At 45.6% G+C, this 16,798-nt stretch overlaps 1 protein-coding gene across 3 annotated transcripts in view; it reads left to right on the top strand.

Moving 5' to 3' along the window:
- GIGYF2 (GRB10 interacting GYF protein 2) overlaps nt 1–16,798 on the top strand; it is a 1,376,329-nt gene that overhangs the window by 596,116 nt on the left and 763,415 nt on the right. For all 3 annotated transcript variants that reach the window (XM_069213782.1, XM_069213784.1, XM_069213783.1), the window contains exon 12: nt 6,614–6,814. In XM_069213782.1, coding sequence (XP_069069883.1) covers nt 6,614–6,814 — 201 coding nt within the window. The remainder of the gene's footprint in view (nt 1–6,613; nt 6,815–16,798) is intronic.

Genomic DNA, 16,798 nt, shown 5'->3' with positions numbered 1-16,798 from the left:
TACCAGACAAGGGCAATGTAAAGGCGGACGGGCGGAGCAAGCAAACACCATGCTCTCATGAATGGGAACACACTCAAAAAGTAGTCAAAAAGATTTTCTGGCATTGGGGAACACTAAAAAATAAAGCTATTTGCAACCCCAGGGAACGCAGAATGTCAAAACTCTGTGTCCAGACAGCTGTACCACCAAACTGTAGGAAATGCTCTGGCAATAGACTGGTCAGGTATATTTGCATACACTTTTCCTGCGTTTCCACTGATACAGAGAGTGATCTACAAATGCAGAAGAAGAAAAATTACTCTAATGTTAATTTCTCCTCAGTGAGCGAGGCAGACATTGTTCTCGGAGCTGATAGAAATGGTACAAGGGAACATTCTAAAACTACCAACAAAACAAGAATTGCTGTCAATGGAAGAAGAAAGGGTACTGCACCCAGAACCAGAGTCTTTAAGCCTGGCAGCCTGACTCTTCAAGACTTAGAATTCGGTCATTTAAACTTCCAAAGAACATAATGGCTGTCCTTAGAGAATCAAGAAAGCCAACAATAACTAAATGCTACACTGCTAAATGGAAGAGATACTGCTGATGGTGTCTTAAAAGGGGCTTGTTAAGGAAAAATACTAAGGATGCAATGGTGTTAAAATACCCAACACACCTACTAGACTGCAAGTTAAAAGATGCATCTTTGAAAGTACACTTAGCTGCAATAGTGGCCTACACAAGAGGTCACATAGAAAAAAAGCTTCTTCACAGTTCTGGTAATAAAACGGTTCTTAGAAGGGGCAAGGAGAGTTGCACCAAAAAGGAAGGTACCTGCACACATGGAATCTACATATGGTACTGACTCAGTTAATGTAGGCGCCCTAACAAAGCCACATTAAAGATGCTCATGCAAAAGACAGCATTTCTCGTGGCCATACCATCTCTCCACAGAGTGAGTGAAGTACAAGTACTCTCAATCCAAGAACCATATTTACAGATTCACAAAGACAAAATTGTCTTGAGGACAGATACACATTTTTTACCCAAAATAGTGTGTCACATCCACAGAAACTAACCAACTCAAATTCCAAGTTTTTTTCTCCAAAACCCAGAAAATCAAGCAGAGAGAGTGTTACACATGCTGGACGAAAGACGTGCTATAATGTACTACATGGAGAAGACAAGCAGGAAGACAAAGCAACTATTTGTCTCTTTTGCACTGATAGCTAGTAACTAAGGGTACATTTGCTATATTGATCACACAAACTATTCAACGATGCTGCACAAGTGCGGGGGAGAAACAACTTGACCAAAAAAAGGAGCGATCATTGCTTTTTTGGCACATACATCATTATATGTATGGCAGCAACGTGGTCATTGCTACACACATTCACAAAACACTACTCCTTGCTCATTCAAATTAACAAGGAAGATCCGGTGGAACAAAACTGTTTACAAATTAAAGTCCATCTTCAGCCCAACCACCGCAAACCTAACAAAACGGCTACAAAGTCGATGAGTAGCATTTGGGTCTACAAAAGAATCACGCTACAAAACGAATAGTTGCTTACCTGTAGGTGTAGTATGGCACCTTGAAGACATTTCTGGATTTACAAGGGGCTTCCCACCACCACCAGGAAGATGGAAAGAGAAAATAGGGAGTGGGGTAAATAATCTGAAGATGGTCACCAAAGTAGGGAGCTTTCGGGGAAGGTCATACGTCATAGAAAGCACCAGATAGGCACTCCATTGACGCCCAGCAACAACAACAAAATCAGAAATAGAAGGCGGACTACAGAATGTGAATCCAGAAAGTTCTTCAGGCTGCACAACTACACCTTTAGGTAAGCAGCTATTCGTCGTTTTTCCTACTACTGAAAATATTCAATGGCTAGCCTTCAATCCTCTAAGGTTTCCTCCTCAAGGTTCTTTGGAAAACAGATTTCATCTGTCTGAGGCGTTTTGGCCTCCTGTATGTTTCCTCCACCACCTTTGATGTTGCAGATCATTACAAACGTCAACCAAGGCCGGATTCTGTGATATCCCAGGCTGCACAACGTCGATCAAAGAACCCTTTGGCACCTATCGCAGCACCTCCAGACAAGGATGGGAGAAGATTGGATAACATTGGTAAAAAGCTCTCCTCGGTGGCGGCGATCACAGTAAAGGCGGCCAACTCCTTGGCTATACTAGGGAGGTACGATCGCCAGATGTGGGCGGACATGTCCGCTTACTTGGATTTGTTACCTGAGGATGTCAAGGTGGAAGCAAGGAAAGTGCTGCAAGAGGGTGAGCGGATTGCAGCGGAAATCATTGACTGCGCAATAGACATTTTGTTAACAAGATTCCGACAGGTCGCAGGAGCAGCGGTCTTGCGTAGGCAGGGTTGGCTCAAATATACATCTTTCCGTCCAGAGGTCCAGTGCCGCATTCTGGATATGGCATATGATGGGCAAAGGCTATTTGGGAAGCATGTTGACGACATGCTACAGTCTATCAAAACAGATACTGACACGGCGAGATCGCTTTGTACCTTGCAGTACCGCAGGCAGCCCTTTCGTGGGGCAAGAGGTAGAGGAAATTACTCCTTTCGAGGGGGTTTTCAACAATACAGACACCAGTATCAGTCCTCTACAGCAGGATACAGACAGCAATACAGCCAACATCAGCAGCATTACCGATTACCACCTACCGCGGCATATCGGCACCCGGCGAAGGGAAGACCAGCGCCACGGGGAAGAGATACCGGCAGAAAACAATGACCAGCTAGCCATACCAGCTTCCTACACTACCAGGGACTCGAAAGTCAGAGGTCGCATCACTTCTCACTTCCTTCGTTGGAAAGTCATAACATCAGACAGGTGGGTGTTGGATGTAGTGGCCAGAGGGCATACTCTGGAGTTCATACAGAAACCGGGAAACCTCCGTCGGGCCCTCCACCTCCACGAGTAGCCCAACTCCTCAAGGAAGTACAAGTGGTGCTACGCAATGGAGCAATAGAGCTGGTCCCTGCTCCTCACAAGAACAAGGGGTTCTATTCACGCTTCTTTCTGGTAAAGAAACCTTCAGGAGACTGGTGCCCCCTTCTGGACTTAAGGTCGCTAAACATGTTTCTGAGGAAACAATCGTTCAGGATGGTAACACTGCAGGACATCTTGCACCTCCTGAGTGCAGGAGATCATATGGCATCCCTAGACCCCAGGATGCGTATTTTCATGTTCTGATACACCACAACCATCGAAAATTCCTCAGGTTCAAGGTGGCTGGTATGCATCTACAGTTTCGGGTCCTTCCTTTCGGTTTGAAATCAGCCCCCAGAACTTTTACAAAGTTGCTTGCTCTAGTGGCAGCTCATCTTCGTCAGTTGGGCATGCAGGTGTTTCCCTATCTCGACGACTGGCTCATCAAAGCACCCTCAAAAGGTCAAGTTGTGCGGCACATATCTCTCTGCCTCTAGTTGTTCGACGATCTGGGGCTTACCGTCAACTACCAGAAGTCGCATCTTCACCCCACGCAGACATTGGACTACTAGACACTGTCCAAAGCAAGGCGTACCCGTCGCAGGAAAGGAAATTAAAGCTCAACACGTTAGCCCGCAACCTCTCCGCAAAAAAGTTTGTTTCAGATCGCACTTACAAGTCATTGCTGGGAATGATCTTGTCATGCATTCCGCTGGTTCCAGACTGCAGACTATATATGCGGCCCCTGCAAGAGCAATTGGAAGTCCAATGGTGCCAGGTTCAGGGCTCTTTCGAGGACAAAATTCTCGTCACATCGGAAATGAGAACAGCCATGGCTTGGTGGGCGACACCAGCAAATTTGTCCACCGGTCTCACATTTCTTCATCAGGTACCTCGCTATATCATGACGACGGATGCCTCCCTCGAAGGTTGGGGTGCCCACCTTCAAGATCTACGAATCAGTGGATCCTGGGGTCCAAAGGACAGCCAGCTCCACATCAATCACCTGGAGCTCAAAGCAATAGAGTTCACTCTAAAGGCTTTCCTACCAAGGCTTCAGGGCTCGAATTTCTTAATCAGGACAGACAGTACCACAAGCATGTTTTACCTAAACAAGCAGGGTGGCACAAGGTCTATACAGCTCTCACAGCAGGCTCAGAACTGGAAATGGGCCATAGCGCACAACATTTCTCTGAAAGCGGAGCACGTCCCAGGACACACCAACGTGCTGGCAGATACCCTGAGCAGGACAATTATCCCCTACCACGAGTGGGAACTAGACCAGGAGATTCTGGACCAACTCTTCCAGTTAAGGGGCAGACCAAACATCGATCTGTTTGCCAAGTTTGAGAACAAAAAATGCCCTTACTACGCAAGCTGGCTTCACCAAAGAGGATCGTGGGGGAATACGTTTTCGATGAGATGGTCCGGCGTTTATGCCTACGCCTTTCCTCCGATCCCACTAATACCGAGAGTCATCAGCAAGATGAAGGCGGAGGGTTGTCGCCTCCTATTAATAGCACCGAGATGGCCCAGACAGGTGTGGTTCACAGAACTCCTTATGCTCTCAGAACAACCACATGTGCTACTCAAACTGAGGCCATCCCTATTGACGATGCACCAGGGCCAAGTCAGACATCCGGATCCGTCATCTCTCCACTTATCGGCCTGGCTCCTGAGTTCCATGAGTACTCCACCGTAAACATCTCTTCTGAATGTAGGGAGATTCTGGCCAGAGCTAGAGCGGATACTACCAATAGGACCTACAGGTTGAAATGGAAGCGTTTTTGTCTGTGGTGCGCAGCTGAGGGGATCCACCCAATTTCCTCCCCTCCAGGACAGGTACTACGGTACATGTTACACCTAGCAAAGTCTGGACTCTCATACTCTACCATCTGCGTGCACGTGGCAGCAATTTCAAGATACCGCAGGTCTCAGAATACGGTTTCATTATCTTCCACCAGAATTGTAAAGCAGTTCCTGAAAGGCCTGTTTCGTGCTTTTCCACCAGTGCAGAAGCCTCCACCGTTGTGGTCCCTAAACCTGGTCCTGGGGCAGCTCATGAAACCTCCTTTTGAGCCCATCCATAGAGCGGAGTTAAAGTTCATTTCATGGAAAACAGCATTGTTGCTGGCTCTTACCTCCGCTAAGAGAGTGAGTGACAGACAGGCATTCACCAGCAAAGAGCCTCCTCTTCATTTCACCACTACTAGCGTAATCCTGAGAACAAACCCTAAGTACATTCCAAAAGTGCCCTCAACTTTCTATCTGAATGAACCGGTTGTTTTGAAAACCTTTTTTCCTAATCCGCAGACAGTGGCAGAAAAAGCATTGCATTCCCTGGACGTTGAAAGATGTCTAAAGTTTTACCTACAAAAGACTCAGAGCATACGCAAGTCAGACCAGTTGTTCGTGGCCTTTGGAGACGCAAAGAAGGGCCTTCCAGTATCCAAACAGACTGGCCAGGTGGATTGGCCTGGCAATCCAATTCTGTCATATTCAGGCTGGTAAGCCTCCCCACAGCAGGGTTAGAGCCCACACAACAAGAGTGGTAGCAACATCGGCTGCCCTCTTCGCAGGGGTACCCTTGCAGCAGATCTGTAGAGCGGCCACATGGTCCAGCCAGCATACGTTCACGAAACACTACTGTCTCGACGAGACAAATAACATGGACACAGCAGTGGGTCAAGCAGTCTTGAGGCATTTGTTTAGTTAAGGTGAGCCTCTTGAATCATCCCACCTCCGCAAGCAGGGTAGGTGAACAAGAGTTTCTTATTCAATCAAGGTTAAATCTTTTCTAGTTCTTATGCTTATGGTAGTGCTTGATTATCGTAGCATGCTTCATATTTGTTGTAATGCAGAGATCTATGCTTATTATGACTGATTGTTACTTACAGAGGAACATTGTTCCGTTGCCATTCAGCACTAACTGGAGGTACTGTTACTCTAATTTCTATTGATATTCTGATGTTTGCTCGGATTGTAAAGGTACGGCTACATGTCTACTTAATCAATATTACTGCTCGCTACTCTAATTCAAGCATGTGAATCTATGAAAGATCCAATACTGGAGAAGAAAATTAGTTTCTTACCTGAAACTGTGGTTCTCCAGTATTGGTATCTTTCATAGATTCATATGCGACCCGCCCTCCTCCCCGCAGAGACTCCCCTTCTACATGAGCTCTTAACTTTACACTCGTACTAGAAAATCTGAGGGAAAGAGCCTCTGTTGGGAGTGTCCTAGAGGGTGTGGACGCCTGATTGGCTGAGGTTCAACTTTGGGTCTTTTTGCAAAACAACATGGATAGACTATAAAAGAACCTAAGAGGGCCCTTGGGGCCTAGTGTATAAAGTGTACTGCTATGTGTATTTGAGGTTACCGTGAGGCTCCCACCTCGACAACGGGGATGATTTAAGCATGTGAATCTATTAAAGATACCAATACTGGAAAACCACAGTTACAGGTAAGTAACTAATTTTCTTACTTGACATCTAGTATTCAGGAGTGTAAAGTATTGGCCACGAAGCTTGGTTCACATTTTCGTATTGTATGGAAAAATATTTGTGAGTGAGGGTGTGTGATGTAGCCAAAATCTGCAAACACTGGAGAATTTGCTTCATTTACATTTTTTTTATTGGACACACATTAAACATGTATTTCTGACTTGCAGAACCTGTTGCACCTGCCAAAGAAGTCCCACCGTCCTCGCCAACCTGCTGGCTGGGTACCCCTGTTGAACCTCGAATGCAGGAGCAGGCCTCATGCATCTTATCAAATAAAAAGGAGGAGAAACCCACAGAACAAATTGAGAAATGGGATGAGAAAAAAAACTCTCCCCAGATATCACCGACAGGGCCCAAGAAAGTGGAAGGTACAAAACTTTTAAAAAGCATAACCACAAAACCAAAGTTCAATTTAGTGTTCTTGATGTGTACATACAAGAGATGATTTATCTTGGATCATCTGGTAGATCATGACACGTCGTTTTGGAAACCAATTACACACTGATCTATAGAGTGGATGTAGATTATTCCACAACATATGCCCTGCCTGCTGTGACTTTTGAGTTTGTAAAGCATACAGTTACAATATTGTGTTCTGGCATTGGATACTATTGTCAACCAGTGAAGTCATCTGGAGAATTATTGCGGAAGCACAGGTATATTTTTGTATATCGCGGAATGTCAGAAGATTTTTGGTTCTGTGGATAGAAAGTGAATTTTGTTTAATTCCACAAACATAGAGCAGTGACCACCCAAATATAAAGTTTTGCATTGACCTTATTGGGTATACGCCCCCTACATTAAAGTACCCAAGATTGTGGGACACCACCATCACTACATCATGCAACATTACATTTTCAAACATATTTAATATAAGCAAGTGTAAAGTTTAATTGATTAACTATCGGATAAGACTAACACATATACAAAAAAAGCTTTTGCAAAGCCAGTAGGTCTTGCCTTTGGTACCAGGCGATAACACATTGGCTTTGCACTCACACATGACAGCCATCTACTAATGGAGTGTAATCACTTGCCTGCTACTGCTTCCATGAATCCCGTAACATTTTCTTAACCACTTTACCCTGCAATCATCAAACTTAAGTTCTCACATTTTTCTGTAATTTCTGTGATGAAATCTGCAGAGATCCACAAAATTTGTACCACTCACCATTCCCCCCTTTTGTCGTGGTAAAAACGCTACACCCACCTGTGTGGCTGGGCTTGGTGCCAGTGACATCAGTGAGATCCAACTTGGGACAATGGGAGGAAATATGTGTAAGGAAATGCCTCCTTGGCATGGTTACATCCTGACTTTGTGCCTTTGCTGATGCCAAGTTATGATTTGAAAGTGTGCTGAGGCCTGCTAACCAGGCCCCAGCACCAATGTTCTTTCCCTAACCTGTACTTTTGTTTCCACAATTGGCACACCCTGGCATCCAGGTAAGTCCCTTGTAACTGGTACCCCTGGTACCAAGGGCCCTGATGCCAGGGAAGGTCTCTAAGGGCTGCAGCATGTCTTATGCCACCCTGGGGACCCCTCACTCAGCACAGACACACTGCTTGCCAGCTTGTGTGTGCTAGTGGGGATGAAATGACTAATTCAACATGGCACTCCCCTCAGGGTTCCATGCCAACCTCACACTGCCTATAGGTATAGATAAGTCACCCCTCTAGCAGGCCTTACAGCCCTAAGGGAGGGTGCACTATACCATAGGTGAGGGCATAAGTGCATGAGCACTATGCCCCTACAGTGTCTAAGCAAAACCTTAGACATTGTAAGTGCAGGGTAGCCATAAGAGTATATGGTCTGGGAGTCTGTCATGCACGAACTCCACAGGACCATAATGGCTACACTGAAAACTGAAGTTTGGTACCAAACTTCTCAGCACAATAAATGCATACTGATGCCAGTGTACATTTTATTGTAACATACACCCCAGAGGGTACCTTAGAGGTGCCCCCTGAAACCTTAACCGACTACCCGTGTAGGCTGACTAGTTTTAGCAGCCTGCCACACACCAGACATGTTGCTGGCCACATGGGGAGAGTGCCTTTGTCACTCTGTGGCTAGCAACAAAGCCTCTGTACTGGGTGGAGGTGCTTCTCACCTCCCCCTGCAGGAACTGTAGCACCTGGCGGTGAGCCTCAAAGGCTCACCCCCTTTGTTACAGCACCCCAGGGCACTCCAGCTAGTGGAGTTGCCCGCCCCCTCCGGCCACGGCCCCACTTTTGGCGGCAAGGCCGGAAGAGATAATGAGAAAAACAAGGAGGATTCACTGGCCAGTCAGGACAGCCCCTAAGGTGTCCTGAGCTGAGGTGACTGACTTTTAGAAATCCTCCATCTTGCAGATGGAGGATTCCCCCAATAGGATTAGGGATGTGCCCCCTCCCCTCAGGGATGAGGCACAAAGAGGGTGTAGCCACCCTCAGGGCTAGTAGCCATTGGCTACTAACCCCCCAGACCTAAACACAACCCTAAATTCAGTATTTAGGGGCTCCCCAGAACCTAGGAAACTAGATTCCTGCAACCTAAGAAGAAGAGGACTGCTGAACTGAAAAACCTGCAGAGAAGACGGAGACACCAACTGCTTTGGCCCCAGCTCTACCGGCCTGTCTCCCCACTTCTAAAGACACTGCTCCAGCGACGCGTTCCCAGGGTCCAGCAACCTCTGAAGCCTCAGGGGACTACCCTGCATCTAGAAGGACCAAGAACTCCAGAGGACAGCGGCTCTGTTCCCCAAAGACTGCAACTTTGCAACAAAGAAGCAACACACGTTTCCCGCCGGAAGCGTGAGACTTGTGGAGAACAAACACCACAGGTAGGACTCCCCGGCGACTACGAGACCGTGAGTAGCCAGAGTTGCACCCCCCCCCCCCCCCTGACCTGAGCCCCCATAGCGACGCCTGCAGAGAGAATCCCGAGGCTCCCCCTGACCGCGACTGCCTTCTTCAGAGACCCGACACCTGGTAAAGACCCCAGGACCGGAAGGATCCGACCTCCAGTGCAGGAGCGCCCTCTCCCTTGCCCAGGTGGTGGCTACCCCGAGGAGCCCCCCCCCCTTGCCTGCCTACATCGCTGAAGAGACCCCTTGGTCTCCCATTGAATCCTATTGCGAACCCGACGCTTGTTTGCACACTGCACCCGGCCGCCCCCGTGCCGATGAGGGTGTACTTTCTGTGCTGACTTGTGTCCCCCCCCGGTGCCCTACAAAAGCCCCCTGGTCTGCCCTCCAAAGACGTGGGTACTTACCTGCTGGCAGACTGGAACCGGGGCACCCCCTTCTCCATTGAAGCCTATGCGTTTTTAGGCACCACTTTGACCTCTGCACCTGTCTGGCCCTGAGCTGCTGGTGTGGTAACTTTGGGGTTGCTCTGAGCCCCCAATGGTGGCTACCTTTGACCCAAACTTGAACCCTGTAGGTGGTTTACTTACCTGCAAAAACTAACAAACACTTACCTCCCCCAGGAACTGTTGAAAATTGCACTGTCTAGTTTTAAAATAGCTATATGTCATTCATGTGAAAACTGTATATGCTATTTTGCTAATTCAAAGTTCCTAAGTGAAGTACCTTTAATTTAAAGCATTACTTGTAAATCTTGAACCTGTGGTTCTTAAAATGAACTAAGAAAATATATTTTTCTATACAAAAGCCTATTGGCCTGGAATTGTCTCTGTGTGTTCATCATTTTTTGAGTGTGTTCATCATTTTTTGAGTGTGTTCATCATTTTTTGAGTGTGTTCATCATTTTTTGAGTGTGTTCATCATTTTTTGAGTGTGTTCATCATTTTTTGTGTGTGTTCCTCATTTATTGAGTGTGTGTTCCTCATTTATTGCCTGTGTGTGTACAACAAATGCTTAACACTACCCTCTGATAAGCCTACTGCTCGACCACACTACCACAAAATAGAGCATTAGAATTATCTCTTTTTGCCACTATCTTACCTCTAAGGGGAGCCCTTGGAATCTGTGCATGCTATTTCTTACTTTGAAATAGCACATACAGAGCCAACTTCCTACAATATGTGAATCCCTGAAATTTCTATCATAGAAATGCAAGGAAAATGTGTGATTTTAGGCATCATTTGAGGTTTGCAGGGCAAAGTGGGAAAGGAAATATCATATGTTCCATGTGATAACTGTATTGGTAAAGTACACAACCACTGGAGAGGGTATCCTGGTGCTTACTAGGTGTAGGAACCTGAACCCAAAGTCACGTTGAGGGTTAGTCAAAGAGAAAAGTCTTCAGCTTCTTTCCGAATTCGAAAAGCGTGGAAGAGGCACTGATGAGAAGTGGGAGTTTGTTACAGGCTTAAGGAGCAATGAAAGAGAAGGCTCGACCAATGGTGTATCTCGCTGAGTGGAGGTGCCTGGGTGGTTGGGGGGAGGAGACATGGCTGTTCAGTTAGGCTGGGCCCACACTCTATTGTCCTTTGCAAGTGTCGGTGAGGAGCTTGAACTGCATGCTGTTTTGTATTAGGATCCAGTGGTGCTTCCTCAGCAGAGAGGTGACGTGTGTCCTATGTGGGAAGTTGAGGAGTCTGGGTGCTGCATTCTGGATGGTTTGCAGTTGTGTGGTGTGATGTATGGCGATGTCGACGTAGTGTGTTTCCATAGTCCAGCCTGCTGATAAGGGCATGGGTGACAGTTCATGTGTTGTTTGGGACCCATTTGAAGATTTTTGTTTTTGTGCCTTTAGAGTGAGGAAGCAGGATGAGACAACCACTTTGACCACGACAAACATGTTCAGCTCCTTGTCAGTGCTGATCCTGAGGTTTCTGGCATACGTGGATCCAAGGTCGGCTAGCGACCAGGTGGAGTCCCACAAGGAGTTGTTTTTCTGAAGATCACTACCTCCGTCTTCTCAATGTTAAATTTAAAACAGTTGGGCTTTATCCATGCAGCTGCTTCATACCTACATGCTGTCAACTTGTTCCTTGTGTTCGAGGTCTTGTCTGAGAGGAATGGTGTGAGTTGCGTGCCATTAATGTAGGATAGGATCTTGATGTTGTGTGTGCCGATGATGTTGGCTAGAGGGGTCATATAGACGTTGAAGGTGGTGGGGGTGACTGATGACCTTTGGGGTACTCTGCATCCAAGTTCTTGGACTTGAAATGAGTATGGTCCCATCTTGACTGTCTGTGATCTTCCTCTCAGTTAGGAGTTGATCCAGCAGAAGGAATGTCTTTGGATGCCTATTTCATGTAGCCATCTGAAGAAAATGGGGAATGATACCATGCCAAACGCTAGTGAGAGGGCCACTAGGGTAAGGGTTGCAGTGTCACCTCTGTGCAAGATTCTACAGAAGCAGTTGCTTCAATGAAAGGTCTTACTGTGCTGTGACTAGATCCGAATTGCATGGGAGGAGCTGGTGATTGACAAGTTGTTCAGTGAGGCGGCTCTTAATTGTTGTCTCTAGGCTGTTTGCTGGGAAGGGGAGGAGGGAGATAAGTTGTAAGTTGTTGCTTGGCTGGGTCCTCTGAAGATTTCTTCAGTAGTACGGTGACCATGGGATGCTTCTAGGCTTCAGGGAACGTAACTTTATGAAGGGAGGATTAGAGTACGCATTTGAGAACTTTGCAGATGGGGAGTTACTCCTTTGTTGAAGGTGTGGTGGGAGCCTGGGTATTAATGGTGCCTAAGTGGAGAAATTCCTGGCATCTGCTTTCTCTTTTGTGGTGATGGTGTGACATGTGGTCAGGGTTTGTTCATCTGTTGACAATGGAAGGATTTCTGTGAGGTTTGATGGGGTCCCATTTGGGGTGGAGGAGATGTTGTAAATGGAAGTGATCTTGCTGGCGAAGAAATTCTAGAGATCAGCTTTTGCAAGGGGGTGATGTTGCTGGATATGGTGCCGTGAAGTCTCTGATGATGGCGAAAATATCCATGTTAGTGCTGGCTTCTATGTGATCTGTGAGCACTGTTTGCTTGGTGTCCCGTACTTGCTGGTGGTTGTGCCTAACTGCGGATTTGAAGGCATACTGCCCTGGACTCCCCAGGTGTCTACTTTTCAAAAATTAGTTTGGTAGGTTTCTCTGGATGGCAGTAGAACCCAGGACCATGTGCAGCCGCTATCCCTATTGCTGATTTCCCTATTGCTGATTTCCCTACATTGCATTTTGGGACCTTTTGTTTTGCAGACACTAGGCTGGGCCACACAAGTGGAGTCGAGTTTTTTTCGAGAAAAGTGTGGTAACTATGGGTGGTAAGAATTTTGTGGATCCCCGCAGATTCAGGAAGTTTTGGTCACTGAAATGTGAGGAAAATGAGTGAGTTTAGGCAATGTTTGAGGTTTGCAGGGCATAATGGTTAAGACCGTGTTGTGGAATCCACGCAAGACACGCTGTCTTGGACTCCCGTGGGTGTCTAGTTTTCCGGAATGTCTATGATTGATAGGTTTCCTTGGATGGTGGCCAACCCTGAGCTTAAATATTGCAGCCGTTTAGCCTGGCAAGTGGGTCGATATTGGGTTATAGCCCCAAACTGCCCAGACAAATCTAAATTTCCTCTCTTGCTATAGGGATGAAGATTCTTTAGTCCCTGAGGAGAGCAGAAAGACCAATTCTTTAGCAGTGTAGCGAGGGCTATTATTAAAAAAAAAAAAAAAAAAAAAAAAAAACTAGTGGGCCATTTTATAATCCCTGGTGTCTAATTGGCTTTTTGTCCCACCCCTCCCCAAAAATCTGCCGCCTCTTGGGGGAAGGGAGTTGGGCAAAAAAATGCATTGCCCACTTTTGGAGTGAAGGAATGGCCTGATGCCAGGGTGGACTGCTCTATCCCCTATGTATTTTCTTTAATCCCCTGTCGTTTAGGGAGATTTATGTACTCGTAGATGGGGGCACAAATTGGAGGCCAACCCCTTAATTGTCCTGGGGGTGGCTAGGGGAGTAGAAAGACTGAAATACTCTCTTTTGGGGTGGCAGCATGACCCTATACCAGGGTGGCCTGCCCCCATCTCTTTGTTTATTTTTCAGTAAATACAATCCCTACCTTCTGGTGGGATTTCTATGCCCTCCCGAAAGCAGATTGGGGGCACACCTCCAATGTGCCTCAGATTGTGAGGACAAGAAGACTGTAATGCACCACTTTTGGGTATTTTCAATAAGTACATTCTCCGACGTTTGGTGGGCTTTTTACTCAAATGCCCCCACACCAACAGGTGGCAGTTTGTGGGCAAACCTATCAATATGCTTCACCAGAGGGTATTGTGTGTCCAACATGTTTTTCACAGGAGGTTTTTGTATTACCTGTTGATGTTTGTCTTGGAAAAATATAGACGTTTTTCATGCACATTTGTTTATTGGTTTGGGTCTGCCATCATGTTGGTATTTTTCTTATCAAGAAGTTACCAAGGTGTAAGTGGTTGAGGATTTGTGCTCCTAGAATTAAACTGAAGTTTCCCCTGCAGGCTGTTTGAATTTCATACTTGGGTACCATCCCTCTACAGTTTTTTGCCACCATCATTGATGTAGTGAACAATTTGGATTCCATTTCTTTCAGTACCATCTAGTAGAAGAACTTGGGTTATAAATGCTTTCAAATGTTTTCTTAGTTTTGCAGTGTAAATTTGTTCTGAATTCACAACTGTACGTTATTCTGCCATCTAGTGGTTTCATCTGGAATTGTTAGTCTTCAAGTCTTTTTTTCTATCCCTTTTTTACCTCCTTTGGAGTCATCGACCATTTGGTCACTTGTCCCTCCTGTGTTATACGCTTGTCGTGAAAACTCTCCGACTCCGTTGCCATCTGTAGATTATTTTTCCTGCGGTTGGGTCTGGAAGCATATGCAAGGATGCTGGAGTTGGGGAGAAAAAGTTTTTTTTTACCGGAAACAGTGAAAAATCATCAAAGACACCAAAGATAAAAGTGATTACAGCCCATCTACTGTCGGACGTCTAGGGACACTAAAGCATCTAAAAAGACTGACGAAACACTAAAAAGATTTAGACAAACCCTATCTACTTCAGCTATATGAGTTGGACATTGAGTGAGGGGCAGGGAGCAATGCCCCGTTTAGATTTTGTCCCAACTGTCACCACAAGTATGTGCAAAAGGACATGCAATCTCTTCTGAAAGACCACACTGCACTGCGTTCCAAACTAAGATCCTCAGGACAAGGGAAAAGCAGAAGTGGACACACTATGCAAAGACTTCATCTCTTAAGGACTTGGGGTTGTCAAGCAGCGACGAACAGACACATGAAGACACCAAGGTGGCCCATGGGGAACATCCCAATGTCTTTGACTTCAAGACACAGAGAGAAAACACTCAGGACACTGTCAAAGCAAGAACACACCAAGTAACTCACCTAGTGCTCACATCCACATGGCACCCTAAAACTGTCTCAACACAAAAACCTTTGATGCCCAAATACAGGCAGAAGTTGAAAGAGCACCAAAAATCCAAGCAAAAGGATTCCATTGGTCTCTAACCCTCAGAAACCGACTATTCAAACTAACAACAGCCTCAGCAGCCATTACGACAGACATATCCCACACGCATGGGGGAGCCCACACAGAAAAACTGATAATCAGGGGATTATGGAACCCAAAAAAGCAGTACAGCACATAAATGTGTTAGAAATTAGCAGGGTCTTCCTTGCAATGAGAACCTTCCATAAACAAGCGCACGAGAAAGTCAGTCCTAATCTAAACAGACCTCACAGCCACAGTGTTCTGTCTCAAAAACAGAGGGGAACAAGATCTCACGTGCTATCTTTACTAACACAGGATATATGGAAATGGTCTTCAGAAAGGAGACTAATGCTAGTTGCAGTACACCTGGGTAACTCAACACAGAAACTGACAGACTAAGTAGACACACAAGTGCCGTGCATGAGTGCTTGTGGTATGTGAGCAAGGTTGTAGGAATACGTTTGTCAAGCCTATTATTAAAAAAAAAAAACTAAGGTTCTAAAGTAGAATTTCCTGATTTACATCTGACACTGACCGGGCCTATTATTTCAGGAATCTGTGACGCTACTAACTATGAACGAGTAAACTAGGCATCTAAAAGCACTATGAAGAAACAAAGTATGTTACCCTGTAAGCACCTGTTAACAGCCTGTAGTGCTTTAGATGCACATTCACCCACCACCATCCTTCCCCAAAGCATGTGGCTCTATTTGCAGATCACTTTATTAGCTATGTTCCTTTCACGGTACACATGTGCACCATACTGATTTCATGCTCCACTCTATACTAATCTCACCTGCTCTGTGATAAACAATCTCACATGGAGTTGGGGCCTATGTGCATTGCCAACTAGGGGTCTAGTTGTAAGCCCTGTGACTCAAAAGGAGAAAAACAACTTACACATATCCTCACCCAATACTAGATGGCAGGAGTTCGCACAGAATGCGAATCTACAGCACATCAGGCCAGATGTACAAGGGTTGATTTCCAATCGCTATTTGGAAATCGCTACTCCTTATGTATGAAACTTATTTTTTCATACTTACTATTTCTAATAGGTCACAGATTGACTTACCTCATGATTATTGATGAGGTAGGTCGCAGTTTGCGACCCATTAGGAATGGCTGGCATCACAGGGATGGTGGCCTGCTGAGGTCAATAGACTACTTTCTCTGTGATTGCCTTTAAATAAATATTATTTTTGTTTAAATGCAAATCGTTTTCCTCAAAGGAAAATAGGAAAAAAATTCTGTTTTGTTTTCATAGTTTTTTTTTTTTTTTGAGCAGGCACTGGTGTGAGGGATCACTCCTTGCTCTAAAAAAAAAAAAAAAAATGTTTTTTCCAGCATTCACAAGAGGGAAGGGGTCCCGTGGGAACCGCTTCCAATTTGCGAATGCATTACCACCATTTTTAGTTGGTGGTAAAGTATCAAGGTAAAGTATCAAGGTTTTGTGACTGTATTTTGGACACTGGAAATCGTTATTTGGAAGGGACATCCTAAAAATGCCCCTTCCAAACAGCACTTTCTACAACAAACTGCGATTCTGGAGAATCACAGTTTGGGTGTTTGTACGTTTGCAAAAGCATTTTTGCCTTCACAAATAGCCCAATTTTGGGAATTGGGCTGTTTGCGATGGTAAAAATGCTTTGTACATATGGCCCTACATGGTATGAACAGATACTTCGAGGGTAAGTAATGTTTTCCTTTCTGTTTATGAATTTATTTTCCCGTAGCCTTGATTCACCATCCATTTTTGTTCTGGTTTGTCTCGTTGCCAGTTGGTGAGAGCATAAGAACAGATTTTCTCAAGGAACTGTATTTCACTTGGGGCATACATTTGCTTTGCAATTCCACCAGTATTAAAGCGTCAAGAACACCTAGGGCTTTGTTACTGTGACAGAGGCCGGTAATCGGGCAGTTATCAATGCCAAGTG

This window comes from Pleurodeles waltl, chromosome 11, assembly GCF_031143425.1.
Source record: "Pleurodeles waltl isolate 20211129_DDA chromosome 11, aPleWal1.hap1.20221129, whole genome shotgun sequence".
NCBI lineage: Eukaryota > Metazoa > Chordata > Amphibia > Caudata > Salamandridae > Pleurodeles > Pleurodeles waltl.
Note: the sequence above shows the minus strand (reverse complement) of the source record. Positions and strands in the feature narration are given on the sequence as shown.